Source organism: Chrysemys picta, chromosome 11 (genome assembly GCF_011386835.1).
Source record: "Chrysemys picta bellii isolate R12L10 chromosome 11, ASM1138683v2, whole genome shotgun sequence".
Taxonomy (NCBI): domain Eukaryota; kingdom Metazoa; phylum Chordata; order Testudines; family Emydidae; genus Chrysemys; species Chrysemys picta.
This window is the reverse complement of record NC_088801.1, coordinates 61,869,917-61,888,032: the sequence shown is the minus strand read 5'-3', so window position 1 is coordinate 61,888,032 and position 18,116 is coordinate 61,869,917. Positions and strand designations below refer to the sequence as shown.

The following is an 18,116-nucleotide window of genomic DNA, read 5'->3' as shown; positions in this document are numbered from 1 at the left end:
TGGGTAAACTTTAGGCTGCACTCATGGTATGTCTACACTGGCAGAGTTACAGCGCCACTCAGAAAGCACTGAAGGGAAACCGCTGTGTGTGTTCACACTGTCAGCAGCCTGCACAATAGCATGTTCACACTTGCGGCACTTGCAGCGGTATTCAGAGTGGTGCACTCTCGGCAGCTATCCCACAGAGCACCTCTTCCTCTTCTGCAGTTAAGAGTTGAGGGAAGGCAGAGGGGGTCGCGGGGCATCCTGGGTCCTGTCCCAATCCCCCACGATGCATTGCTTCGTATCCCAGCAATCCCCGTCCGCATTTGGTGCCATCTTTCAACTGTTTGTATACTGTGCGTCTGCCTCTTCGGTCTGCAGGAATGGATGCTGCACTGTTGACCAAGATTCTGCTCGCTCTCACTAACACTTCACGAGTGGCAGTGGAGTTATTCCTTAAACTACAAAGGCAAGAGGAGTTCGACATTGATCTTGCCACGTGTAGTAGCTATGACCCGAGATTGTTTGTGGCATTCACGGAGGTGCTGATGACAGTGGAATGCCACTTTTGGGCTCAGGAAACAAGTACTGAGTGCTGGGATCACATCGTCTATGCACATCTGGAATGACGAGCAGAGGCTGCAGAACTTTTGGGTGAGGAAAGCCACATTCATGAGCTCGCCCCAGCCCTTTGACACAAGGACACGAGAATGAGAGCTGCCCTGTCTTTGGAGAAGCGCGTGGGGATTGTACTGTGGAAGCTGGCTACTCCAGACTGCTACCAATCAGTCGCTAACCAGTTCGGAGTGGGACAGTCAACCGTTGGACTCATGTTGATGGAAGTATGCAGGGCCATTAATCGTAGCCTGCTCCAAAAAAACATGACTCTGGGCAATGTGCGTGACATTATGGATGGCTTTGCACAAATGGGCTTCCCTAACTGCAGGGGGGCGATAGATGGGACGCATACTCCAATTCTGGCACCAGACCACCTACCCACCGAGTACATTAATCAGAAGGAGTATTTCTCTATGGTTCTCCAGGCGCTTGTGGATCACCGTAAGCATTTCACATACATTAACGCAGGCTGGTCCAGAAAGATGCATCATGCACGCATCTTTCAGAACACTGGCCTGTTCAGGAAGCTGCAAGTAGGGACTTTCTTCCCGGACCAGAAGATCACTGTAGGGGAAATCCAAATGCCCATTGTGATCCTGGGAGACCTTGCCTACCTCTTAATGCCGTGGCTTATGAAGCCATACATGGGGCACCTTCACAGCAGTAAGGAGCGGTTCAACAACAGGCTGAGCAAGTGCAAAATGATAGTTGAGTGTGCTTTTGGCCATTTAAAAGCCCACTGGTGCTGCCTATATGGAAGGCTGGACCTGGCCGATGACAATATTCCTATGCTTACAGCAGCGTGCTGTACGCTCCATAATAGTTGTGAAGGGAAAGGTGAAAGCTTCACTCAGGGCTGGACCGCTGAGGCTCAGCATCTGAAGGCTGAATTTGAACAGCCAGAGACCAGGGCTATTAGAGGGCCGCAGCATGGGGCCATAAGGATCAGGGATGCAGTGAGGTAGCAATTTGAAGCTGAAAGTCACTAATATTTGTTGCTATGCTCGGGAGTGCAGTGCTTGTAATGCTAGAATCATAGAATCATAGAATATCAGAGTTGGAAGGGACCTCAAGAGGTCATCTAGTCCAACCCCCTGCTCAAAGCAGGACCAATTCCCAGCTAAATCATCCCAGCCAGGGCTTTGTCAAGCCGGGCCTTAAAAACCTCCAAGGAAGGAGACTCCACCACCTCCCTAGGTAACGCATTCCAGTGTTTCACCACCCTCCTAGTGAAATAGTTTTTCCTGATATCCAACCTGGACCTCTCCCACTGCAACTTGAGACCATTGCTCCTTGTTCTGTCATCTGCCACCACTGAGAACAGCTGAGCTCCATCCTCTTTGGAACCCCCCTTCAGGTAGTTGAAGGCTGCTATCAAATCCCCCCTCATTCTTCTCTTCTGGAGACTAAACAATCCCAGTTCCCTCAGCCTCTCCTCATAAGTCATGTGCTCCAGACCCCTAATCATTTTTGTTGCCCTCCGCTGGACTCTTTCCAATTTTTCCACATCCTTCTTGTAGTGTGGGGCCCAAAACTGGACACAGTATTCCAGATGAGGCCTCACCAATGTCGAATAAAGGGGAACGATCACGTCCCTCAATCTGCTGGCAATGCCCCTACTTATACAGCCCAAAATGCCGTTAGCCTTCTTGGCAACAAGAGCACACTGTTGACTCAGCAGGTGATTGTGATTGGTGCAGAACTGTGAAGGTTTAAGAAAATTGCCTGTTGCTTTGCAGGGCTCTGTTTGCTTTCAATTAATGGAATAAAGATTGCTTTAAAATCAAAACAATTATTTTATTAAAAAACAACAACTGGAGGAGAGAGACAAACAAAAAAACACCTCAGCACTCTGGGGGATGAGGGAAGGGAGGGTCCCAAGGGAGTTAAAGATTTGTGTATGTCCAGGTATCATATGCAACCTTGTCTTTGGAGTACAGTGCAGTGGGTACTGTACTTCCGCATGGCTAAACTGCAGAGGGTTGGGCGTTGAATGAAGTGAGTCCTGGGAGTCCACAGCGCTGGACTGTGATGGGGCAGGAGTGAAATGCAGCAGGTACAGACTGGAGCCAGGAGGTTGGTAAGAGAGTGTTGGCGGTGTCTGGGGGGGCGCATGGGAAAGAGTTTTGCAACAGCGACCGCAGGGAAGGGCGGGCGCAGAGCTGCTCGGTTTGCAGTGCTAGTAGCGCCTGGAGCGTGTCCGCCTGGCGCTCCATAACCTTTAAGAGCCGCTTTGTTCCAGCGCGCCGCATTCTCCTTTTGGTCTCTCTTCTCACTGTCCCGCCACTCCTTCAATTCTTGTTTTTCGGCCGGGGAGTGCATCATGACATCACGCAAAAAATCCTCTTTAGTTCTTCATGGCCACTTTCTAATTCTGCGCAGCTGTTCAGCCGGCGATAACAAAGAGGGAGACTGGGCTCCCGAGGTCATATCTGTAAAGCCAAAATGCAACATTTTTCAGAAGCAGTATTGTTTGCAACACACAGGCCACTGATTCAGTGATTTAGAACACAGCCACTACTCACATACCTGTAGCTAACTGGCTGACACCAGGCAAGCACACATGAGCCACAAGACCCCCAAAATGGTGAGTAACTGCGGGGTAGGGGAAATCAGTGTTCCAGAACCGTACTGTACACTGGGCACATGCCCTTCGGGGAGAGCCAGCACTGAGGGGGGGCCTTATAATCATTACTGTCCCCATATTTTCCACAGGCTGTGTTCATTATGGAAGATATCTCGCTGCTGAGGGTGAGCAGGGAATCAAGGGAGGGTCTTCTCCAAGCCCTGGCCCTTATGCGGCTCGCCTGTGTGCAGCAATGGTCCCCCACCACACACCCCCAGTGATGGCAGAGTGGCACGAGAAAGTTACCCTTAATGGGGCAAGAAACAAAGCAGCTCTGCCAAAGAACTTGCGGCAGCGGATTGCCCAGTATCTCCATGAGAGTTTTGTGGAGCTCTCTGAGGCAGATTCCCGTGAAGTGAGGGAGTCAATCAACACCCTGTTCCACCACTCAGACTAGGCATGTGGTGGTATCCGAATCATACAGACACAAGCCTGCTTTCTGTAACCCTCCTGCCCCCAACAACTCGCTTCAGCGATTCCCAAAATCAAAGCCACTTACCAAGGGCCTCCTCTCCTGTTTGTGCTTTGCCAAGCTCCGACTGGCAAGCCTCCTCCGGGTTAGAGAGCAACTCCTGGCTGCATGCATCTCTGACCTCCGAGTCGTCCTCTGCCTCTGGGTCCCACTCCACATCCTCGTGCAAGATTTCTTCCGCCTGGCTCGGTCCACTCTCGACTGGCACATGAACCACCGAAGTATCCACAGTGACCTTCGCGGTGGAGGTGGGGTCGCCACCAAGTATCACGTCCAGCTCTTTGTAGAGCCGGAAGCTCATGGGTGCAGCACCAGAATGGCAGTTTGCCTCCCGCGCCTTGTGGTAGGCATTCCGCAGCTCCTTCACTTTGACCCTGCACTGCAGTGTGTTCCGGTCATGGCCCCTTTCTGTCATGCATCGTGAAATCTGTCCTACAGCTGGAGTGCAGCTGGGACTGGACAGCCTCCTCTCCACAAATGCTGATGAGGTCTAGCACCTTGGCATTGCTCCAAGAGGGGGATCGCCTGGTGCGTGGAGCAGCCATGGTCACCTGGAAAGATGCACTGAGACCACTGCACACATCACCGAGCAAATAGGAAGGGGACTTTCAAAATTCCCAAGAAATGTAAGGGGTGGGGCTCACAGTTGGTCACCTGAGGGCAGGGCAGTAGAGTTCAAACCGATGACCAGAGAGATGAGAACAGGCATTGTGGGACATCTCCCGGAGACCAATCACAGCACTGTAATCAATCAGGGTGTCTACACTGGCACCGGGGGCTATAGCCCCGGCACAGAAAGTTGTACACCTCTCACCAGGGTGGTTTTTTTACAGCACTGTAACTGCGCAGTTTCTGCGCACTAAGTGGCCTGGCAGTGTGTACACCTCGGGAGTTACTCCACAGAAAGCTGCTTTACTGTGCAGAAACTTGCCAGTGTAGACAAGGCCTCAGTCAGTTAAAAATGAAAGCCTGAGACCTCATAGGTTGGATGTGTCTCAGCCTCACATCTTTTAAGCAGGGACACTTAGGACAAAAATATCGCCCCAAAGCTGGCTGGGATGATCTCTTCAATTAAACACAAGCAGCTGAGCAATCACTCGGAAGACCTAGTATACAAGATTGTTTGTTGTAGCATTCTCTTGACAATCTGAACTACTCTTTCTACTAATCCATTCCCTTGTAGTTGCTAGGTGCTGAAAGGAATACTTTATTCCAAAGTCATACTTTATCCCACCAGCTTGGAATTCATGGCAAACTGTTCCCATCAGCAACTATTTCTTCTGGAATTCAAGAATGAGAGCCTTTTAATGTCTCTGTGAGCTACTGACTTGTGGGTCTAATGAGAAGAAGGTTTACAAACCCAGAAAAAAAAGTCAATGGCTATCCGATAGGTATGTCTCTTTTCTTCACATAAGTTTAGTGCCAATTCTTTTCCAAGGACTACCAATTAACCCTGAGTATTAGAGGCTCTTTGGATTGTGTTTTTCTGGCCACTCTAAGTCTAGGACAGTTAAGATCTGTCCTATGCTGGGACACCACAACTGATACTTTGGCTTGCTCCTGGCATTTTGTGAGACTGATGTCTCATGTATTCTTCACCATGAATCATCTTTCAAGGACTATAGGGTAACAAAATTGCCATAAGCTGTCAACTTTGGTGAATTCTTGTATCATTGCATGGAAGTCACAGGTTAGATGTGGGACCCTGATATTTAAAAAAAAAACACCTGTGTGAACTATATCTTACAATCCTGGATACAGTGGGTAGTTAGGAATCAGCATGAGTGTCTATTTTAATCAGTTCTGATTTTTATTAGGAAGCTATCAGGACACTCAAAATGGTACCAATATGTGATTCTATATAATCGCAAGCTTCTGCAGAATGTAGGTAACCAACAGAACTCCCTGATAAAGTGTAGCCGCCACCACAAACTTCCGTGGAGCATATTTTACAATAGGTGTAAAGGCACTAGCAATCTCTAGCATGTAAGAGGCCCCCTATCTGTGCCTTTACTGTTTGTTACTGGAGGCAGTGGACCACGGTTATCTGAAGCTTTAAAATACCAAGACCTTGCAAATATTTTGTGAGCCTATGATCAAATGATCTCTCCCTATTTTTGTATATTGGTCCAAGAGTCTAAAAGCCATCTAGAACAATATGCTACAGGTTTCCAATCATTTGCATGTAAATGAACTATCAGCACATCCAGACCATAGCTGCCAACATCTTCCACAATGGCTCTAGATTTAGAAACAGCATAAAATGTATAGGGATGTGGTCAATTAATTATTTAGATCCTTAAAAGCATGTTCCTGTGCTTTAACCCAGATTCACAGAGCAGTTCATAACAAGCTTGGCCTTTTGAGGGTAAGCTAGATATGAATTTGCTCAATAGCTATATCATTCCAAGAAACTGCATAGGTTCTGAATTCTTTTAGGTGGTGGCATTTCAACTATACTTTGATAAAGGGGGATCGGAGGGCAGATCCAGATAAAATCAATCACATGCTCCAAGAACTGTAGCTCAATTTTCTGTTTAGTACATTTTCCTCTATTTCATTTTAATCCAGTAAGTAACCTCAATTGCCTTCAGAACTTATTCCAACCTTACAATGTGATTTTCCTCTAACTTAGACTAAACTAAAATGTCACCCACATACACTTCCACTCCCTTCAGCCCTTGCAGAATTTCTTTCATTTTCCTTTGGAAGATTTCTTGGGCACTTGTGACACCAAACAGAAGCCACAAAAGCCTTATTTTCTGAATGATATCATCATGGTTGCAAGTTCAGCACTTTCAGCATAAAGCAGAACTTGCAAGAATTCACTAGCTGCACCTAGGTCCCAATTCAGCAGTGTACTTACAAACTCGCTTAACTTTAAACACATGCTTAAGTCCCATTGAAGTCAACATACACATAAAATAATGTTACAAATTGTGTTTAGATACATAGTATCTAGGAGATCTGTGACGGGTTAGACCCCCTTTGGGATGCCACCTGATGTACTGGGGCTTCACTGAGCCCATCCTCCTGCTCCACCAGCCTGGATTCCCTCTCCCTGTTTTGCTGAATTAGGCTCTCCAGCCTCTTGCAGCACACACAGTGAGGTCGGGGGCCCACATCCAACTGCAGACACAGACTGAAGTCAGCTCTGTGTGAGAGGATTCACCCAGCACTCACGTGCACACCCCTTTTGGGGAATAAACTCAAAATAATACTGCCTTGTGCTGTACAGAAAGATCTGCACAGAACAAACTCCTAAAAATTTGCCCTCTCCTTCAATGTGAAGAGAGATATGCACAACTTATCCTCCCCACCCCCGTTAGAAATTGCATAAACTGGGTTTAATAATAAACAAAACTAATTTATTAACTGTAAAAGGCAGATTTCAAGTGAATATAAGAAATAGAAAACAGAACAAAACAGATTACTAAGCAAATAAAACAAAACACGCAAACTAAACTTGATTCACTAAAGAAACAGGTTACAAAATGTAATTTCTCACCCTAAATGTTGAATTAGGCAGGATGCAGAGTTTCTGTAGCTCAGAGTTCCAGTTATTTCCTCTTCCAGTTATTTCCTCTTACCCCTGTCTCAGTCTGGACTCACCCCTCCTTTCCCTTCAGGTTAGTTCCTTTTTCCCCTCAGGTACTTTCAACAGTCCTTCTTCTTGGGTAGGCAATGTAGGAGAGTCTAGATCAGAGGTCAGCAACCTTCGGCACAAAGCCCATCAGGGTAATCTGCTGGCAGGCTGCGAGACATTTTGTTTATATTGACCGTCTGCAGGCACAGCTCCCCGCACCTCCCAGTAGCCATGGTTGAGCCAATGGGAGCTGCGGGAAGCCCGCCAGCGAATTACCCTGATGGGCTGTGTGCCAAAAGTTGCCGACCCTTGGTATAGATTAAACCTCCCCTTTTTTCCCCTCCTCCCCCCAGGCTTAAAAAGGATTTTCCTGAGGCGGGAAACCTTTGTTTGATCCCCATCTATCTACAGAGGAAAAGTACCAGCAGTGTTCAAGGTGGTATTTTGTATCAGGTGATCTTATCACGTGACCTGGTAGAATCACATCTACATCCCAGGATGCCTCTCAGGAAGGAGAGAGATTAGTATCTTCAGTCTTATTGTTTCTTCCTAACAGCCCATCAAAGCTGTGATGACCAGTTGTCTGGTGGGTGTCTCACAAATACACACACAGTTGTCATTGTTACATAGTCAATATTCCTAACTTTAGACACAGAAATGATACATGCATACAAACTGGATAATCACGTTCAGTAAATCATAACCTTTCCAATGATACCTTACATGAGTCATCTTGCATAAAATATATCTTGGTTATGCCATATGCATATCATAACTATTTCTATGAAGAATATGGGGTATAACGTCACAGGATCATTAAGGTCCCAATCATGCAAAGCGCTGAGAGTGCTCAGTACTTCTCATAATCAGGCTTTACCACATGCCAGCCAATTCTGCAAGGGCTTTTCTACACTTAGTGCTGCAACAGTACAGCTGCACTGCTGTAGCGCTTAGTGAAGGTGCTACCTACGCCAACAAGAGAGCTCTTCCCATCAGCATTAAGTACTCCACCTTCCCAAGAGGTAATAGCTATGTCGACAGGAGAAGCCCTCCCGTCAACATAGCACAGTGTACATAGAATCATAGAATCACAGAATATCAGGGTTGGAAGGGACCTCAGGAGGTCATCTATTCCAACCCCCTGCTCAAAGCAGGACCTAATCCCAACTAAATCATCCCAGCCAGGGCTTTGTCAAGCCTGATCTCCTCTAAGGAAGAAGATTCCACCACCTCCCTAGGTAACCCATTCCAGTGCTTCACCACCCTCCTAGTGAAAAAGTTTTTCCTAATATCCAACCTAAACCTCCCCCACTGCAACTTGAGACCATTACTCCTTGTTCTGTCATCTGGTACCACTGAGAACAGTCTAGATCCATCCTCTTTGGAACCCCCTTTCAGGTAGTTGAAAGCAGCTATCAAATCCCCCCTCATTCTTCTCTTCTGCAGACTAAACAATCCCAGTTCCCTCAGCCTCTCCTCATAACTCATGTGCTCCAGCCCCCTAATCATTTTTGTTGCCCTCCGCTGGACTCTTTCCAATTTTTCCACATCCTTCTTGTAGTGTGGGGCCCAAAACACCAGGAGTTCGGTCAGTATAGCTGCTTCGCTCAGGGGTGTGGATTTTCCACAACCCTGAACAACGTAGCTATAATGACACAAATTTGTAATGTAAACCAGGCCAAGTGCCATACATGTAAACCTTACAAACTTGCATGTGTACAAACAAACTTTACATGATAGATCATGAAATTAATTAGAGCACTTATATTTTAAAAAAAAATCCAAAGCGTCTTCATTAGTGCAGTAACGTATGTATGAAACAAGTTATAAAACTCTGTTTTAAAACTCAGGATAGGTGCTGTGTTTGAGAAGGGCAACCTTAATTCTAATATTTGAGGATTTTGGTTTGTTTGGAAAATATTTTTTTAAAAACACATACCTCATATTCTTGAAAGCCACTGCAACCTAATCTTGTTTGTTTGTTTTGTTTTGAATAATGTTTACAATATACGAGATCATTTTCAATCCAATGGCAGGTAAATTAGGGAAAGATTTCATTGACATATCAGGACTGAAGAGCAGCAGGCCAGACTACGTAAGTAGAAAACAGAGACATAGTATCGTCTCACCGTAAGATACTACACAGCCTCTTCTGAGGATCACAGTCTTCCAGAGGATTTCTGAGGAGTTATTTCAACTGGAACTCATTTTATTTGCATGAAGACTTGCTTCCTTAGGGTTTCATCTGCTCCTGCTTACTTTTCACATAAAAGTTTATCTTCTGTACCCACCATCTTCTTACTAATTGTAATTTTTAAATAGTGATGCATGGGGAATTAGTGTTCATCTGTATTGACAAGGTGCCCAAAGACTTAATTAGAGTCAGGGCCCCCAGGATGCCACGTTCTATACAAACATACAATCCCTGCCCAATGAGTTATAAATTTAAGACCCAGATGGTAAACGCCTCCTTATACAGAAGTAGTCCTACTGACTTCAACTGAACTATTCATGTGAGTGACTTCTCACTATAATGAGTGAAGGGTTCTCTATGTTGCCCTAACTTAAGATGATGCAACAAATAAATTAACAACAGTGGAGGGAAAAGGAGGATAAGGGCAAAAACAACAACTTATATGCTGCCTTTCACCCTATGATCTCAAAGCACTCCACATTAATAAACTTCATAATACCCCTGTAAAGAAGGAATTATGCTCAACTTATAGATAAATAAATTGAAGGATGTAGCATCCCAAGGTCAGTCAGTGGCATGGGAGGAATAGAAGCCAAAGTACTGACTCTTAAACCCCTATTCTAAATACTCCCTCCCCAGGAAAATTTTATTTTCTTACAAATAAAATAGGAATATTTTAATGTCTATAAAATATTACACTTGCATGCATCTTTCTGGGATAATATCAGAAGGTGAAGGTAAATCTAAATACATTATAATGCAGTACAGGTGTGCTATTATCCCATCCAAAAACATCTTTTATTATATATTTGGTGAGTTTTCAACATAAAATAGGTTGCTAGCCTGGTGAGCTTCTCAGCCATGGAGCCAAAAAAGCATTCAGGTACCAAAATGTTTTAAAATATTCTACTTGTTGCTGAAGGAGAAATACATTCAACATTCAGCGCTGCACTGTCTATAACTTAGAAATTCAAGCTTTCATCTAGCCAAAAAGATAGTGACAGTGGGAAAATGTGGAAGATCAGAAGATAAAAAAGATTGGGAGGCCTTACTGATAATTTAGACTATTTAGACCTAATTATGGTGGCTTTTCAATGAAGAGATGATAAACAGAAAAATCACTGGGGGGTACAAAGCCTAAGTAGTGTAAGATGCTTGTGCAAGCATATACAGTAGATGGCAAATAGATTTAAAGGATACACAAATAGTTTGTTTACCTGAGAAGACAATCAGCTCTGCTAAAGGCTACTTTTAAAAAAAATAATAAGTGTGGAAAGTTTTCAATTTTTAAAAATATTTTTAAATGGCTATAGCACTTCCGTACACAACCAGGGTTGCAGCAGTGGAGACTAAAGTCCTCTAGCCACAGAATATGTACAGCATACACAGTGGAAGTGCACGATTCTCCATACTGCACTGTGGCTGTGCCTCAGTCATGACTTGATGTATCAGGTTGTTTCTTTTGTTTGTCTGTTTAATTACTTGTATTACAGTAGCACGTAAGGGCCCAAGGCAGGATCAGGTCTTGATTGTGCATTTACTGTAAAAACATTTAAAATAGATTGTAAACTCTTTGGATCAGGGACTAGGTTACAATGGTAACATATGACATGATAACAGTGGTCATGCATCCAGCACACAAAAATACAAGAATGAAAAGAAACCACCAGCTCATTACACATAAAACAACTGCACAGGTGTCAGAAGGTAATGACAGCCACTATGTCCTGGGCCTTATTTGTACTGATGACATAAAGATTAAAAGCTCTGTACTATATCCCATTACTAATCTTCATGAGCCACTCAATCCCTCACTGTGTTTTATGTAATCATCCATTCATAAATGTTTAGTATACTGTAGTATATTTTGTTGTTCATAAGACATTTGTATTTATGAAACACAGTTTTTCATATAAATGGATGTTGACAAATGATTTAGACCCCAAAGATAATTTAAGTCCCCGCAATTTAATATCTATAGGAAATGTTTTAATGAAATACTTTGAATTTCAGTTATATAGCTTTCTTTTTTGTTAGACATTCCCCCGCAGCATTCGCAACCCAAGCAGTACAGAAAAGAACCAGAAAATGAAAATTGACTAGACATATAAGTCAAAACAGCAGAAAGAGTTTTTAAATAATCAGTACTGTCACAAGAGTTACCAGTAAGGACTTCAAAAATATATTGGACCAAATTCTCCTCTTAGTTACACCAACGTGATCCCAATTATTGCAACTGGGTTACACCAGTATAATTGGGAAGAGAATACAACCCATTATTTTTATCTTGACACTATCTCTTTAATTCATATATATTTTCCAAAATAATCATCTTGTAAACACTTTACCATCAGGAAGAGATGTTTAAAAGAAAAAAAATGCTATTTTAAGAACCTTTCTGCATTGCTCTATTTCTCCTCCGACATACACCTCTCTCATTTTACACACTCATACATTCCATAAGCTTTGCATAGTGATTCAGCATTTAGGAGGCATTCAGGCCCAATCCCACAGCCAACCATATGGGGAGCTCCCATGCCCATTAACCTCAATGGCAGCTGCACAGAGGGTTTACAGGATTAGGCCCTTTATTTCTAGGCATTTCAGTACCAATTACATATAAAAGATGCAATAAAACAATGCTCACAAAACAAGATTTGGGGTCATACATCTCATTAAAATGCATAAAAATATCAAACATTTCTTTCCTTAACTAACTAGCACATTTTAAAAAGGATGTCATGTTTGCCCCCTCGTTATTTACACCTAAATTATCAATCCTAAAAATAGACCTCTTGTTGACTGATTTTGAAAATTATTAATTTGTTTATCACTTACAATGTGATCACCTCTTTACCAATAATTCATGACCAGAAGGCCTTCCAAAACAAGACAGACATATAAAAAACAGAATGCAGTGGGAAATCCAAAAGTGCCTATAACTTGCTTATTTGTCATTATAATATTTGGAAAAGGATAAAAAAAACCCACTCATTTCATGTGATAAGAATAGTATCTTGGCAAACTGTGATTGGGAGATTATGCATTTTTAGTGCATTTTTGTGCTGTCCTCCATGATACAAATACGCAGGAGGAGGAAACAAAATGTTGAGGGAGGAATTGTTGGTGAAGTAAATGAAGAGGATAGATATGGGACAAGGTCCAAAATATAAGCTCAGCTGGAACTGTCAGTACTTTGGAAGTACAGTTGAGCAATTTAAACATAATGCAATGCACAAGGGAGAATCCAGTGAAAGCACAGTCAATCCCTTTGCTATGTGAAAGGGATCAAAGCAGTGGAAGTTCAGCTCCAAAAGGGCAAAAACCCTCAAGGAAGAAAGCCAACAAGACATGTTCTGCTTGACCTTCAAGCTTACAGAGACTCCTCTATAAGAATATTGCATAGTGGGGCTAGTCAGGTCAAGGGGGCACAGCTGAGTGGAAACAAGAGTTCTACACAGTACTCAGCCCTGAGCATACCCATTGAAATTAATGGTAACAAGATTAGCATTAACTCCTGCAGAGTTCTGCTCCATCAACAGTTTCTACACCCGGGATTCTCAAACTTCATTGCATCATGACCCCCTTCTGACAACAAAACTTACTACATGACCCCAGGCGGGGGGGTCTGAAGCCTGAGCCCACCCAAGCCCCACCACCCAAGGTGGAGGGGCAAAGCCCAAGGCTTTAGCACCAGGTGAGGGGCCTGTAACCTGAGCCCCACCACTCAGAGCTGAAGCCAAAGCCTGAGCCCAGCTGCCCAGGGCTGAAGCCCTCGGGCTTTGGCTTCAACCCAGGGAGGTGGGGCTTGGACTTCAGCTTCTGCCCCGGGTCCCAGCAAGTCTAATGCCAGCCCTGGTGACCCCATTAAAATGGGGTCACAACCCACTTTGGGGTCCTGACCCACAATTTGAGAACCACTGTTCTACACAAACCTGAGGTGGAGACTAGGGCACAGGAAGGTAGGGAAACTCCTTAAAAAAAAATAATAATACATGGAGAAGTAATACAAGGAGAGACTGGTAAAGCGGCTGGATGTGCCCCAAGACCTGCAAAATTTCCCCACAAATCTCAGATCATCTACATTATTCCCAGACCTACATCCCCAAATCTTTCTGGAGGCCTGCAAACACTTGATTCCCCACACTGCACCACCCTGAATTTCCTCCTTAAGTTTTCCCTTTCTGCAAGAAGTCAGAAGAGAAAAGAGCAAGACCATCCTTATCAGTAAATTTGGAAGATACTAAGAAGAGAGAATAAAGAATTTCTAATGAGCAACTACACAAAGGAAATATATTTCCATAGAAATCTAGAAAAGCAATACATGAAGTCAAAGATAGGCAACAATTACAATACAAAGAGCTTTACTAAATTGTGTTTATATAATAATTTTCTTAAAGAGGAGCTGGACAAATGGATAAATGTAGATACCTCTGGAAATTGTTCAGAATCCAGCATCAAAGAAATGTGTAGATGAAATATTTTTCTATGTGCTAGTGCTACCACTCCTTTTGGGAAACATGCCATATTATTCCCTATCATTTATCATTCTGTGAAATACTTCAAACTTCCTCTCCTTCTCCCTCTACCTCCATTCTCCCTAACCTCCCCCACACACACCCATACATCACAACCATATGAGTCCACACTTTGGAAAGTGACGTTTCAGTCCTGTGAGATACTGTGATGTCATTTCTGCAAGTAGCATAGTAGGAAAATGAGGCTAACTAAACAGAATTCCAGCAATGGACTCACTTTTCTATAGTACCCTAGAATATTCCTAGAAATCGTATGAGTATCCATCAGCACCTGCCAGGATCTTGTATTTCTGTGCTGAATTACCTAGTAAGCACCTCCCTCCTCATTAAACCGTAATTAGAGACTCCGAATAATTTTAAATGAGGAGGCCCAAATGATATTATTTATAATTAGCTCAAAATTACCACAAGCTATAAAATGTTATACAATGCATGTCAAAATATTAACACATTTATAGTCATTTATTTAAATAACATCAAGCATAGTGAATTTGTTTGATCTTAGTAGAAATCTAATCTAATTCAATAGGAACACCAATGCATCAGAGTCTCATAGCAGTATTCTATACACAGATCCAACTTTTCATGATAAGAACCAAGACATTGATCTCTTCTTGCACAAATCCTCTTCACCTTCCAAAATGTTATCTTTTTAATGCAGAATCCATGGGCAGGAGTAAAATTCCTTAATCCTTTTTCAATGGAAAAGCATTTTTCAAGTAATATAAAATGGTTTGAAAGAGATATTTTGAGGTATATTTACTTCTAGACCTGATCATTACACAAAACCAATTCCATATTCCTAAATCACACATCAATTCAGGCACATTTCTACTGACCAGCTCAGGTTTATAAATCTGTATCAGCCCAAGGTAAATATTAAAGTAACATTTTTTTTCAGTTTTTAATTATAAAAGTGTTCCGTTTCTGACTAAAGATTTTGAAAACTGGCAACTTTTAATATTGTTACTGTGCATGCATTAGCAGGAAACCAGAATTTAGTTCATTTAGCAACACTTTGAGTTAAATGGTCTCATGTTTAAAAACAAGGCAAAGGCCACAAACACTTGAGTAGTCTAGCACACTTTTAAAGAGCATTTTGCTGCTTACAGTATCACAATTCAGATTAAGTCAAACCAATGTGATCTATATGGGAATTATAGGCCAAAAAATTGTTGAATTGTGATCCAATGCCACAACTTCCCTAGAATACCAGGATTAGTGATATTAATCTAGAATTTCAATTCAGGCCTATCTTTAAATTTCCACAATATTTTTTTTTTAAAAGTGGAAACATATTCTAGATTAATTGTGGGTTTTTTCTTTCACTTCTAAAAGTGGTGCAATGACCTCTGAAGTCTTGGTGTCCTGCTAAATAAATATTCGAAAGTAATACAGTTCCACAACAGATGCTATTACTTTTAAACTACTATACATTGTCTCTTTTGTCCCTACCTTGTTGTGTTTCTGCTGGTGTCTTGCTCTAGTGTCCAGGATATGGTAAGGGCTTTCAGAGTCTCTGTTGATATAATAGACCAGTCTTGAAGGCAGTGTGATTTCTTTCTGGATTTCATTGCTCTGGTTGTTATTCTTACTGCTACTGCTGTTACTCTGTAGAAATGTATTCTCTTTATCTGCCAGTGCTCCTGCTATTACTCCTGCAGTTTCATTCCAATGCAGAGCTGAGGAAGAAAAATAGCCTGCCATAAACTAAAGTGCAGAATGTGTCTCTTTCCATAAAATGAAGCTAGAGATATGTTTTGCTGTATTCCAGTGTATTATTCGCTTAAACAGAAATAACAGACTGCTCATTAATGCAGTATTTTGATTCATTTTTACACTTTAAACGTTTTTCTGCTATTATGTATTATTTAAATTCATGTATATTTTCACATGCAATCTCGGATGTTGAGTATTTTAAAGCCTTTCATCTTGGGGGAAGGGAGGGGGAAATCTCTTAATGGACATGCAGCCCTCCCTTACACTTCTCTGCGCTGGCTGCACACAGGCACACTGTGCTGTAGTGAACCATGCATACATCTGTGAAACTGCTGGGAACACTCCCCACATTCCTAAGACAACTTGAGTCCCGAGTTTATGTGCACTGAATGTTAATCAATTCCCTTTACATAATGGCCAATTTTCCCTATTCTTGTAACTTTGAGAATGCCAAGAGCACTTCTAGCAGGCAGCATTCCAGGGTTTTCCTGCTCAAACCCCCATTTCCCTTCTGTTCATTTTCAAGGTATCTGGTATCAATCAATCTGGCAAGCAATATAATAGCAGTAATAATAATAATGGCATATTGAAAACAATTGCATCCAGCATTCCATTTAAATGCAGCTCAAAGGAAATCAAACCTTCAAAAACATATTGTATTTTCAGATATGTTCTTCCCACAAACATCACAAAATACCCTCCCAAACATTATTTGTTTCTGCTTCATCAAAGCATTTTATACATATCCTCCCCCCGAACTGAATACAGGATTTAAAGAGGGGTTTAACCCATTACTGCTTGGTATTTTTAAAATGCACAAATATAGATACACGCCCCATATTTGGCGATATGACAATGTCATATGCGGAGATATGACAATTACTATTAAATGCAGAAAACAGACTGGCATGGAAGATTCTTGGGGTGGGTGAAATGGATGGCTGGACAGATCTCTCTTGCACACCCACACACCTGTCTCTCTCACACACACACACACAGATGGACAGATCTCTCACACCCAGAACTCTTACACACACACACACACAAAATCACCCCCGTGTCCCCTGTGCCGGGGGCGGCGCGCTGCCAGCGCCAAGGGCCGCTCTCTACCCACCGGTGGCTGCAGCAGCCCCCCAGGGCTGGGGCCAGGCGGGGCCGGAGAGGAGCAGCAGCCCCAGCAGCAGTTGGAGGCGGCTGGGCGGCCGGAGCCTCAGGCAGGAGGCGGCTTCGGGGAGGCTGCGGCCGGAGAGGGGCTGCCGCAGGGCGCTGCTGCCAGGAGGCTTCATGGCTCATAGCTCCCGGGGCACCGCTCTAACGGGGGCTGGGGGCGGCCGCAGCGAAGGAGCCGGGGACGGGGCTGCCCCTCTGCGGCGGGGATCACAGCCACAGCCGCACCGCCGCCCTCATACTGCCCCGGGGGGGAGTGTCTCTGGCGCTGTCCGGAGGGGGCGCGACACCCCCTCCCCACAGGTCCCAGCTGCAGCTTCCACCGCGGCACCAGCGCGTCTGGCTCCCTGCTCGCCGCTTGGCTGCTAAGGGCTGCTGCTGCTGACTGAGCGCGCGCGACTCCGTCCTCCTCTACCCACCCACCCACCCATCCATCCATCGCTAGCGCGCGCACGGCGCCTGCTCCTCCCCGCTCTTCCCCATCGCCGGCGCGCGCCCGCGCCTCCCCCCCCTCCTCCCGCCCAATTACTCGTTCGCCTGGCGGTGTTGCGGCGCGAGCCCCAGCCCCGCTCCCCTCCCCACAGGCTTGCAACTGTCGCTGCGCGCGCGCGCACCGGGAAGAGGCGAGAGGGTCTCAGGCGCAGAGATGGGAAAGAGCGCGCGCACGAGAGAGAGACAGTGGTCCCTGGTGCTGGCTGACGAGGCGGGCGGGGCGCGTGCTTCTTCCGTGCAACTGCAGCAGCAGCGGCGGAGTGATGCAGCAACCCGGCCGCAGAGGGCGCCGAGCCCCTGCCCCTCAAATCCGCCCGACCCCGGTCCCTGCTGCACGGACGGGCAGGCCCCTCCCCCACTCTCCCAGGAACGGGCATCTCTGCCTCGGCTCCGCAGAGCTCTGCCCGCCTGCCTCTTGCCAGTGGCTCCCAGCAGGGATTTACTGGTTGCTTTGCGAAAGGCTGAACGCTGGACTAAGAATCAAATTGGACTCCAACTCCTACTTATTAAATGAAATGCGATGGGCCATCTTATCCTGCGGTGTAAACAGAAATGTTCCTTCTAACCACTTAGGAATTATTAGGGAGAAGTTGTCTGGCCTATGCTATGTAGGTGGTCAGGCTGGAGGAGCACAATGGTCCCTTCTGCCCTGGGAATCCATGAGCCAAGCCAACTCGTGTTTCAGACTTTCAGATTTGCATGACCTGGGTTCTTTCCTCGTT

The 18,116-nt window shown here is 44.4% G+C and overlaps 1 protein-coding gene across 13 annotated transcripts in view; it reads right to left on the bottom strand.

The window, feature by feature from the left end:
- The window catches only part of ADAM23 (ADAM metallopeptidase domain 23), a 194,049-nt gene extending 176,550 nt beyond the window's left edge, over positions 1 to 17,499 (bottom strand). For 11 of the 13 annotated variants that reach the window (XR_509333.4, XR_006176707.2, XR_010591646.1 and 8 more), the window contains exons 1-2: positions 16,850 to 17,305; positions 15,472 to 15,698 (exon numbers count right to left, since the gene is read on the bottom strand). Coding sequence is in view for 9 of the 13 variants with exons in the window: in XM_008172503.4 (XP_008170725.2) it covers positions 15,472 to 15,698; positions 16,850 to 17,021 (399 nt within the window). In the remaining 4 variants the exon portion in view is untranslated. Of the gene's footprint in view, positions 1 to 15,471; positions 15,699 to 16,849 lie in introns of all 13 variants that reach the window. The other 2 variants (XM_008172506.4, XM_008172505.4) reach the window with 2 other exon arrangements.
- Positions 17,500 to 18,116: the final 617 nt, after the last annotated feature.